The sequence below is a fragment of the Vanacampus margaritifer genome, chromosome 1, assembly GCF_051991255.1.
Source record: "Vanacampus margaritifer isolate UIUO_Vmar chromosome 1, RoL_Vmar_1.0, whole genome shotgun sequence".
Taxonomy (NCBI): Eukaryota; Metazoa; Chordata; class Actinopteri; order Syngnathiformes; family Syngnathidae; genus Vanacampus; species Vanacampus margaritifer.
Window position 1 is genome coordinate 55,833,236 of NC_135432.1, and position 12,281 is coordinate 55,845,516.

A 12,281-nucleotide genomic window follows, 5' to 3' on the forward strand; every position below is an offset into this window, starting at 1 on the left:
GATTGAAAACAAAGCCTCCAGACATTTATTGGCCTGCCACTTGATGAATGCCACATTTTATAGTACTGCTATTAGACAACTACAACACATTGCTGCTTTACAAAAGTATTGTTTCATAAAAATTAAATATTTTCCATTTTTCCTCTGTACATGTAAAAAAAGATAAGAAAAAGAAAGCCATCTAACATACATAAACATGTAGATATTTACAAGCGAGTGAAGAAGTAAATGCTAATGTGCTTGAGGATGACGAGATGCCGGGTTGGCCAACAGCCCGAGGATGGTGGAGAGGCAGTGCAACTTCTCCTTCACGTGTTCTGGAAGCTTGTCGTTCTCCTTGTACCTACGATCAACACACATGCAAACAGTTGTTTTTTTTTCTTCCTCTATTAATTAAATCGATTACAGAAATTTAATAAAGTGAGATATACACAAGTTTTTTATGTTTGTGTTTCACTATATTAGTGTCAGAAAGACTGGGGGGAACGAACGTTATATTCTGTCTTGTTCCTTTCATGTGTGTCCCCTTACGAGGTAACACTTTCATTACTTCCGGCAGCGCCATTTTGGTATGCGTTACTGAGAATAAATAAGTATTCTTGTTGTAAAAAAAAATATCACCTAAATCTGTGGTTCAATGTGTGTGATACATGTTTGTAGCTCAGGTAACTTCCCCGTGTTTAATGGTTTGTGCGGCGCGCTTAATTGCCTCGTTAACGTCATCGAGCTTCGATGCTAAAAATAGAACGGCGCCGGTTACGGTGTCAGTACCTGATGCGATCGGGCTGCCAGATCGTATCGGGGTCGCCTAACGAACACGTTACGCTACAGGATTGGCCGGAAATTATCCAGTTGACGTCAAACATTGGAAAGAAAATATTAAAGATGTAATTTAAACAGCAAAATGTACGAACTGAAATTGAAAAACGTAAATAAACCTAAGACTATAAATGCAAGATATGCTGAATAAATAATAAAATAGATCGAATAAATAATAAATACACAAATTAATTGCCTGAGATGTGAGAAATATTGTCAGTTTAGAATGTTAATTGTTACTATTATCATTAAGTCTGTTTTTGTGATGTATTGTGATTTGTGAACAGCTAAAAAAGAAACCAAACCAAAGTGAATCGCGCATTTCGTTAGCGCTGCAGTAGTGACGTCACCGGCAAGCTCGAAGGCGCTTCAATCTATTTTATTATTTCTTCAATCTTAAAGTATCCTGCTTCTATATTCTTAGGTTTATTCACGTTTTTACAATTTTAGCCCATACATTTCAATGACATCTTTATTAATTATTTTCCAATTTACCGTCATTTTTAAAAAAATATAACTTTATTGAATAATTGTAAACGGACAATTTCCAGCCAATACTGTAGCATGACGTCATCTGTAGGCGACCCGATCTAGCAGCCGGATCACGTCTGTTACCGACAATGGCCCTCCAGACGCTAATTACAGCTCTTATACATACTACATTATATTTTGTAATGTGGCTTCTTCTTTTTTCTCCTTTGAATTTTATGTATACTAATTCTTGCATATTGTTTCCTTCTGTTTCAGACCACACACCACAATATAGACCATACCTATAACATGCATTCAATTACATATAATTCCACCTGCTGCCATTAAAAGCATTCAAGACATTCCAGCCTCCTGATTCTCTAACCAGAATCAGCGATCCATCCTGCCCGCTTCAGTCCACGTCATTCTTCTAAGTTAATGTGGACAACACTACAATTAGGTTTTGATGAAGTAATGAAAATGCTGTTTCTCACCTGGTGATGCGCCCCTCGGGAGAGGTGTACATGATGCAGGAAACTCCAGCCTGGACCACCAGCTGAGAGCCGTCGTTGAACTGCACCCACACTTCGCCACTCGTCAGCTGTGGAGTCAACACAGAGCATTTGGATGACCACCTCCGACGCGGACTTCATTCTAATTGCTTGGGCCTTCATCAAGTACCTGCGAGGCCCAGCCCACGTTGGGCACAAAAATGGACTTGACCACTTTGCCGGCGCTTTGCAGGTCGTCCTGACACGCGGGGGAGCTTTTTTTACTCAGGCTGGCCGAGGTGAAGTCGGAGCCGTCGTAGGAGATCATCTACACGCACATGTGTTTTAACTTCAAATATGCTTTTGTTTAAGATAACTGTGTTTTGTCTATTCACGCTGCCAGTGACTCACGGAAGGAGCGATTTTTGGAGGCCGGGGAGGCGAAACGTGATCGGGAGGAGGCAGCTGGGAGGGAAGTGATGTCGACAATGGAGAGCTGGGCAAGACGGGCCTCCTAAAAATTGCAAATACAAACAGATACATTATACCGGGGGTTGGCAGCCATTTTAGACCAATTAATTAACAACATGTCTGGAGCCTCAAAACATTTGAATTCATTTTCTTCTACCTTTTGTCTTACGATTTTGTAATTTTTCATACATTTTAAGATATTTCTGCCTTTCTGTCAAATTTGACATTTTTGGCAATTTTGTGGACATTTTATGGTAATTTAGGGGATTTCTTTTATTTTTGGACATTTTCTTTCCTGCCTTTTCTTAAATCACTTTTCTGACTTTTATCTATTTATTTTGTGGACATTTTATGGCATTTTTTGTGATTTATTTTGTTTTATAGTTACTTTTTAAACATTTTATTTTCTGCCTTAAAAAACAAGATTTTCTAACTATAGCAATTTTATGTACATTTTACGCTAATTTTCAGGATTTCTTCTATTGTTTTGGAACATTTTATAGTTACTTTTGAAACATTTTATTTTCTGCATTTTATTTACCGTTAATCAATTTTCTGGCTTTTTTGGGGGCAATTGCACAGACATTTTTTGGGTAATTTTCTGCCTTTCTTCTTTTGTTTTGTTTGTTTGTTTTTGAGGATATTTTTCTGACATTTTGAAAAAAAAAAAAATCCACCTTTCATCTCTTTTTTTCTGACAACTTAAATTTTTGGACTCTGACATCTTTTTTGAAAATTTAATTATGCATTGTTTTTTTTTAATCCTAATCATTAATTAATTGAATGAACATTTTATTGAATAAAAAAAAATATATATATATGTTTAAAAAAATTTAACTAATTGTTTTAGCATTAATTCATTAAACAAATATTTAAAGAAAAATACAAATAAATACGTAAAAACTTAATTTCTACTAACTGTTTTATCATTAATTTATTGAATGAATATTTTTATTGAAAAATAATATATATGTAAAAAATATTAATTTCTACTAATTATTTTATCTAAGAAAAAGAAAAATGTAAAAAATGTATTTCTACTAATTGTTTTATCATTAATTCAGTAATGATTATTTTATCTAAGAAAACAAAAAAATATGTTCGACAAAATAGAAATTTCTACTAATTGTTTTATCATTAATTCATTAAATGAATAATTTATCTAAAAACTAAAATATGTACAAAAATATATACTAATTATTTTATCATTCAGTCATTAAATTAATATTTTATCCATGAAAAATAAAAAAAAATATGTAAAAAAATATATATATATTAATTTCCACTATTTGTTTTAGAGATCTACAGGGATCCACAGGAAAGGGACAAAAGAGCCACATGTTGCAGACCCCTGTATTATAACATACATGAATCATTTGGAATGACATAACATGTATGTAAAATATGTACACGTACACAAATATACACACAGATTTTATTCTACAGTGTTTACCTTCCAATCATGATGGGGAAGAAGGGACCTTTCTGTGTGCTTCTCTCCTCCACTTCAATGGCGACCTCCAGCGACAGACACACGCGATGGCCCTCGTCCGACAGCTCGGCGTAGACGCGGCTCTCGGCGCTCAGGCCGCTCAAACCCGCCTCGCCTTTCACCGTGTACGACTTGCCACTTTTCTCCACCACCCGCAGCAGTTCCGACGTCTTGTGACTCTTTGCCCCTGTGACGTGCAATCGACAAAACTAACATTCATATGTATAATATATATATATATATATAGATATATATATTATGTTTTAATTGTTTGTTTGTTTTACAATAAATGCCTTAAAAAAAATGATTAAACATGTTAATGAAAATATGTATTAGAATCATTTTTATGTTTTATTTTTAATATTTTGTCAAACATATTCACACACAATAAATAAATATGTTGCAAATAAAGTGAGAGTGGAGTGCTGTTGTCTCACCGTCATAGAAGCAGACCTCCAAGTCAGCGTTGGGGGAGTTCTCCATCAACATGACCTTTGCGTACTTGGTGTAAAGCGTCACTTTGGGGGTCTTGGACTTGACCAGCTGCACAAACTTGGAGGCGTACTGGTACTTCTTCCAGTATTTTTCTAACAACACACAAACACGAGGATGGGATTGAGTTGAAATAAGAGGGAGGTTGTTGTTTAAAATGCACTGAAAGTATGTTCGCACCTGGAAGATCCTCGTAGCTGCAAATGAGGATATCTTCTGGGGGAGCAGGCGGGCAGTCCAGCAGAGGGAAACCTTTGCCACCATTGGGCTGGTATATCGTCACCTGCAACAAATAACTCACTGATTCCTAAGCACATTACTGAAGCGTGACACTGTGATGGATCATTAGGAATGCAGCCATTTCACGCACTGTAATTTCTTATACTTTTTGGGGAAGAAAATTTTAAATTAAAAAATAAAAATCGAGTGTAATTCCATTCCATAAGCAAGAAGCAAGAAGCTGACTCCTAAGTCATCAAAACATGACTGCAGTATTGATTGCCACCAGTAGAAGGTGCTAATCAACTGTCAAACGTTCACCGCGAGTTTGAATGGAGCTCACAGTTCGATATCTGCCGCAAATGTCTGTGTGGAAAATGGCCAGAAAACAGCAGCTGCGTTTCTTGAAGGCACAGATTCTGTGTCACCTGTTTTTGGAGCTGTGATAAGTCAGCTACAAAAACTGACAAGTTATCAGTTATTCTGTTTGTTTTCCCCAGCCCTACAGATAGGTAACAAACAGCAAATTCGGACATTGTATTATTCATGAGTACAAAGAAATAGAGAATTTGAAGGACTATTTTCAGAGTGCGCATAATATTTGAGTTTGTTTTCCTTATTATTATTATGTATTGTTTTGAGTATTTATTGAGAAATTATGGTAATTATTCTAAAATGATTTATTTACAACAAATAAATTATATTTGTTGCTTTAGCTAGCCTATGCCAGTGATGTATAGTGACTGGCAGAACAATTATTATTTTTTTGGGGGGGGGGACATAGTGCTTAGGCTAAAGCCATCTCATGTAAAAATATTACCACGGCGCCATCTGGTGGCATCTTCATACCAAGCACTTATGTTGAGCTTAATTAAATTAAAAAAATTTTTTTTTAGATACAAATAAAAAAAATAATAAATAATAAAAATAAATAAATCAGGATTTTGGCTAATAGAAAAAAGTACACTTTTTTTGTGACATTTTGTGCTGCAAATTTTTTGTGCCTTTGCTCAGTAAAAGTTAGAAAGAACTGCATGATAACAGATTTGGGCACACAAAAAAAAAAAATGTTAGTGACATGACTCGCTCACCATCGAACCATCGGAGGAAAACCGAAGGACTTCCTTGACCCTCTCCTGCCCATTTTGACACTTTAAGAGCTCCATGCACACCTCCCCCGTATCCAGGATGCTCACCTGTCAAGAGGATACATCACGCTTCCTTTCAATAAGTGAACTCAACTAAAGTGACATGATGAAGTCATCAAGCACTTACGACGGTATTTTTGGTTTTCTGTCTGATTGGCTTCAGCCTGGAGGTGCACAGAGGCGGGAGGAGGTCTCTCAGCGTCTTCTCCCTGTCGACGCCGGCTTTGGCTGAGGGCAGCTGTGAGGAGGAGCATTGAGGAGGCTGGAGGTGGCTTCCGGGTGTATTCTCTCTCTGGTACACGTCCAGGCTGGAGTGGTGGGGGCGATGCAGGCCGTGATGCGGGTCAGCTGCCCGGTTTACGGGATTTTCCGTCCACGAGCCGTGTCCTCTGTCGCTGTGGAAACTGACGCCGCTGCTGTGAGCGCTTCTGTCGATGGGCCTCAGACCGCATCCTGACAACCCAAAGACAAGATTTGTACATTTGAGCCGCTCCTTTGAACCGTGTTTGGAGGATTTAAAGCTACTGTTTTTATAGGCCTCCTTTCATGCGGCAGCTTACAAAGGTGAGCAGAGGGCAGTGAGGAAAAACTTTAGGAGGTTTATCTGAAGTCTATAAAGACGAATCAGAGCCAAGTGAAAGATGAACAAAAATATTGAGAAAAAAGTTGTAATTGTATGGAAAAAAAAACTACGATAATGAATAAATAGTCCAAATTCCCACACAACTCAAATTGAATGTAGTGTGATGTGACAAAATCTTAATTATGTGCCTAATAATGTGACTCCATTCACAAAATAGTTGAAAAGTTATTTGTTTTGTTTTCTCTTCATAGTGTGACCTTATTCATTCAGCAATTTTCTCAACTTTAATTTAGACTTTATTCTGGCAAAAACGACAACTTTATTCTTGTAATATTAAAGCTTTCTTTTCAATATTTTAAGACTTGATTCTAGTGAAGTTAAAACATAATTCTTGCTTGACATTTGGTTGAGAATTATGATTTTATTCTAACAAAAATTGACTTTACGTTTGTACTCACAATATTATGACCGTTTTAAAATTGCAGCTTTCTTTGCATAATACTAATAATAATAAAACTTTTTGTCATAGAGATAATTGTTTTCAATTTTCATTTTATACAGATAGTCAGTCTAATAGCAGATTTTTTAAGTTACTGTCACAATATTCATTAGAAGAAAAAAAAAGTGCTTGCAAAAAGACAGTTTTTTTTTTGTCTGCTTAGATTCTCAGTCATCCGGGTAAAGCTCAAAATTTGAATCAAGACAACTGGACTCTTTTTTTGTGTAATTTTTGCTTGTTTTTCCTAAAACATTAAAAAATAACTTAATAATACCGTTAGGTCAACATATATTTTAAATTGTATTTGTTTTAACTCTTAAAAAGAAAAAAAAACAGGACTTTTCCCCCCACATAGAATTTTGACTTTATTTAGAAAACTTTTTTTTTCTCATAATGTTACGGTAATCTTATCACTGTGGCTGTCATTCAATTAATAGAAGTGCACGATCATTTAACTTACCAAAGTATCTATTTATCCATCCATTTAGTTGGTACAATATTTACAAAACTGATTTGGGAAAAAATAAAAATAAAAGCTCACCATCATTATTGAGCCAGTTAGTAACTCCCTCCATGTCCTGATATTGAAGATTTGGTGGATGTGGCGTCTGTGTGGAGAACAAGTACCCGGAGCTGGAAAACAAAAGGAGTCCAAATGAGTAAACAGAGCGTTTCTAGTCAATGAGATCAAGTGGAAAACCAAAGTGCTTACTTTGCAGGCTGCTTGACAGGAGGTGAAGGGATCGGCACATGTTCAGAAAATGGATGAGGAGTAGATGACGAGGGGAAGACTGGTCTTGTGGTGCCTGTCAGTGATTCGACAGCGTGACACCGGCCCTGCTCGGCCTGACCGGAGGAGCCGAAGCGATCTGAGGAGTGGGCTCTACGTAAATAGTGGGGCTGGTCACTCCCTCCTCCGTGAGGCGGCCTGCCCCTGCCTTCGTTGTGAAACCTGTCCAGCGGCTGCTGCCGCCACTGGTCTCCGTCCTCAAAACAGGCCCGGCTGGGCTGGAGCGCAAGACCGGCCATGCGGTTGGGCAGGGCCGAGCCGACGACGTGCCTCGTCCTCCTCTGGAGACGGCTGCCGCCGCTGACCGACGTGGACGAAGCGCAGCCGGTGGATATAGTGGCGATACCGCTGTCCATGGAGCCGTCGTCACCCTGGCCCAGCTCCTTGGTCCTGCCCGGCAGGCTCTGGGTCATAAAAGGGTGGTCCAGCACCGCCGACAAGCTGGGCCGATGGGCGGGATCCCTTTGCAGCAGCTGATAGATGAGATCCTGCGCCTGTGGGGAAATGTGGCCGGGCATTTCGTAATCCCCGAGCACCACCTTGGAGAGCGTGTGCTTGACCGTGTCCGTGTCGAACGGCGGCCGGCCCATGAGGAAGGCGAAGAACATGCAGCCCAGGGACCAGACGTCCGACTCCAGGCCGTGAGCGCTGCGGGTGGCCACCTCGGGGGAGATGTAGTTGGGCGTCCCGCACATGGTGAAGTGCTTCTCGTTGGGGAGTTTGAGCTGAGTGGCCAGGCCGAAGTCTGCGATCTTGATGTTCATGTTGTTGGTGAGCAGAAGGTTGGGCAAGGTCAGATCCCGATGCAGGATGCCGTGCGTGTGCAAGTACAGCATCCCTTTCACTATCTGATGCATAAAGTGTCTCGCTGTGGACAGACATCCAACACACAATTTAATAAGACATGGCGGCTTCTACCCGTCAACCTTTCTTTCTAGGAATAGGCCGATAATCGGCAACGGTATTCAGCATTTTATGAATATCTACATTGGCCTCTTCTTTTGTTGTGGTGGCCAATATATATATATACTGTATATTTTATTTTGGCTCCTACGAGCTAACGGTTAGCTCGCAAGCTAACCTAATAGCAGTTTTTTAGCGGCTATTTGAGAGTTATCCAGGGGTTAGCGTTTGGGAGAACAGTTAGCCCGCGAGCTAACAGTTAGCTCGCGAATTAGCAGCTATTTGGGAGTAAGCGTGCGGGTGAATGGTTAGCTGGTTAGCTCGCGAATTAAGCTAGTAGGTCAGCTCGCGGGCTAATCTAATGAAAAATTAGCTTCTTTGTGGGGTTTTTATTTAATTTGATCTAACTTTTTTAGGTCATAACTTTAGAAAAGTTGGGTTTGTCTATTCTTGACCCAATTTGGGTTATTTTTGACCCAACTGTTTTTAGAGAGTAGACATCAATCATGTCCGGAATTTAACTATTGTTCCCTCTAAAAAGAGTAGCAAAAAATAAACAAAAAACAATTGTATGTAGGGCTGCTCAATTATGAAGAAAATATTAATCACGATTATTTTGGTAGTAATTGAAATCACAATTAGGACGATCATTTATTTTTGGGGACAAAACAAGAAAATGTTTAAACGTAAAAATTAGTAAGACAAATACATTTCTTTGAAACACTATACTTATGCAAGTTCATTTTGGATGAAACAAATGTATTAAATTAGTTATTTTAAAACTGAAAAAAGTGAATATATAAATTTAAACAACTCAAACTTAGTATTAATCATCTTTTTCTTTTTTTTTACAATTATGCTGATTTTGTAATTGTGGAGTAATAATTGAAATTGCAATTGATTTTCGATTAATTGCACAGCCCTAACTGTATGTGATCGTTTTTACATACTGCATATGAAGAACATTGTTTTTTTTAATTATTTGTTTTGTATAAGCTGCAAACTAGCTGTCTAAGTAAAAAGTAAGGCTGAATGATTTTGACAAGATAACTGCAATTTCCTTCCCTTAGTATTACAATTTGTTTTGTGATACAACTTCACAAAACATGTACCAGCGTATTCTTACATTCATTACACTCAATACTTACCTGAAACTGTAATAAACCAAAGACACCTTTACATAAATACATAAATGTGATTTTTCGTTTGAAATTGAAAATAGTTCTAACCTTCATCCTCAGTAAACGGCACCTCGCGCTCTTTCAGGTAGCGGCCCATCTCCCCATTTTGGCACATCTCCAACACCAGGTACACATAGTTATTGTCTTCAAAGTAATTGTACAGCTGAAAAACAGACGGGAAGTGAAATTTAGCTGAGGAATATACAAAGTAGGTAAACACAAAATAGTTGTCGCAATAAATGAAAACTAAAAAGAGAGGGATTGGATTCATGGCTGCTTATAGGACACAGCGGTTGAAAGTTGGAAAGATTTGAGTAGCTTTCTGTGTTTTTATTGTCATGTTTTCCTTTTTTTTTTTTTTTTACATGGTGCAAGATTGGGAATTCCTGCAGGTCAAAAACATACAGAATAAGCACAATCATAATGGAAAAGTATTTGAAAGAAAAAGAGTCAACAGTTGAAAAGAAGACAATACTGGCTGAGGATTAAACAATACAGAGCCTGTGCAATGCAACCATGGCGACACTAACAAAAAGCGCAAGTGTGTGTGTGTGTTTACCTCAAGTATAGAAGGGTGCTTTAAACGGCAGTGAATCTCTACCTCGTTTGTCACACGTTGGACCATCCCAGCTTTGTGCATAATTTTCTTGTCAATCTGCAAACAGAAACACAAAAGAAGATGACGTAGTTGCGACCAATTATTTCTCAACAGTCTTCTAACAACAGCTGCGTGTGAGTCGGTCGTTGGAGGCTAGACTTTTCATTACAGGTAACGCCAATTACCCGTCATTAGCCAGGTCATTCTTACCGTTTTGATGGCAACCTCCAGACCCGTCTTGACAGATTTTGCCCGGTAAACACAGGCAAAGGAGCCTTTGCCAAGGAGGGTGAGGACTTTAAAATCCTGAACAGAAAACAAACAGGAAATGATTTTTTTTAAAATTAATGAATTACTGTGCACCTCTTTAGATGTAATCCATTTTCTTATTCTCATTCGTACTGTGATGAGCTCGAACCCATCACAGCGGACTTTGGGTGAGAGGCGGGGTACACCAGAGGGCAACCTCCCTGACACTGTCAATCAAAAGACAGCTCACAGTCTTACTAAATTACACTTGGATCCAAATGAGACCAAAAGCATGATACCTCAATACTGAGCTGCCGTGTAAAACAAAATCTCTCCTCTTCATCTTCATCTTCGCTGCAGGTGTGATTATGGGAGTAATTGAGTACCCTGCGGTACATGTTGCCTCCGCTGCAAGACGAGGCCAGACGCTAACACTTGACGGCCGAGACAAATGCTTAACGGCCGCACAAGCCAAGAACACCTGACGCCGTCAGATGGCCAACCACAACCTGCAATTATCCCGGCGCGCTTCCCGCGAGCCGAGCCACTTGGCGGAGACGTCTCCCAGCAACTGGGAGGGGGGAGCCAACGCGCACACGCACAAACGACAGAGTTACAAAAATAAAAATAATAATAATAATTTGATAATTTACACTACACACCAAAATGTGTATTTTTTTAATGTCAATAATAAAAACAAGTAAGAAATTGTTTAATATTCAGAATAATAAGCTAGAGACTGAATACTGTAATTGAGTAAATAACTAATAATAGCAGTATGATGATCGGATTGGACATCCGAATTTGGGATATGACAACAATAACAAAGAATAAAATACACAGTTAACAACTAAGAGTGTACAGTACACTTATACATATCTATAAAAAATAAAATGCATTGCACTACCGTAGAAAGAAAAAAATGAAATTATAGACTAAATAAAACAATTGTCCCGGTATATCACATTGGAGGTGGTTATTTTGTCGCAAACGGCTCTAGTAAACACATTGCAAAAAATAAATAAACATGCAGCTCTGCATTAGAATGCAACCTGGTTTTATTTAATGTCTGGACATAAACAAAGACAGTTAACATTACTACACTAGAGTAGTTAATTTCCTAAATGAATTTTTGACTTTGAAGATGCAACCACTTCGAGCGAACGTTAAAACTCAAAACAAAACTTGTCTACATGCTAAATTCATAGTCAGAATATTTTTGTTAGCACAAATATGACTTTCGTATGAGTCTTTTGAGACCGTAAGCAACAAGTAGCAACAAAAACATTTCGGCTACCGAGCTTACTTAGCGAATGCCCGTGTTAGCTATAGCTAATCCATGCTAGCGTTAACACTCACCTCAATTCTATCGCCGATTGAAACGCTCATCGTGAGTGCTTTTGTCGTTGCCGATGCATGTAGAAATTGCGCAAATGTAATCCATTCATCGATATGCGTCCAAGCGGTTCTCAGACGGCAAACGCTGGATGTTGTTGTGTTACCCTCCAAAACGTTGCCGTCGCCTCCATTTTTGAAAATATGCGCCCTTTAGCCTGCGTGCTTACGTCAAGGTACGTCATTGAAAAAGGGGACGTTTAACCACGCCCCCTACGCAACGCAAGTGAAACACGATGGGGGAGATTTGAGGGGCGATTCTTTTATCTTGGACAGCATCTTCAGTAACTTTAGCTTTCTTTACAGAATGCATTTTTAATTATCACACCTCACTTGAAAAAGATTACTGTTTGATTTAACTTACAATATTTCTTACAAAGTTCTATACAGGTATTCACAAATGTTAATTTGCAAAGTCAAAAACATGTTCTGTTTTTCTAAATCTGGTGCTAGAAACAAGAAAGCTCTCTAAACTTTGGA

At 38.5% G+C, this 12,281-nt stretch overlaps 1 protein-coding gene across 1 annotated transcript; it reads right to left on the bottom strand.

Annotated features, from left to right (window-relative positions):
* Positions 1 to 2: 2 nt before the first annotated feature.
* plk4 (polo-like kinase 4 (Drosophila)) lies at positions 3 to 11,988 on the bottom strand. Its single transcript, XM_077555404.1, has 15 exons — positions 11,766 to 11,988; positions 10,368 to 10,463; positions 10,119 to 10,214; positions 9,608 to 9,722; positions 7,398 to 8,343; positions 7,227 to 7,318; positions 5,731 to 6,056; positions 5,547 to 5,651; positions 4,417 to 4,519; positions 4,182 to 4,331; positions 3,706 to 3,931; positions 2,193 to 2,295; positions 1,972 to 2,109; positions 1,785 to 1,891; positions 3 to 343 (listed from the first exon to the last, which is right to left on the bottom strand). Exons 1-15 carry the CDS (start codon positions 11,793 to 11,795, stop codon positions 232 to 234), a joined length of 2,745 nt encoding a protein of 914 aa, XP_077411530.1. The 5' UTR covers positions 11,796 to 11,988; the 3' UTR covers positions 3 to 231.
* Between the last annotated feature and the right edge of the window lie 293 nt (positions 11,989 to 12,281).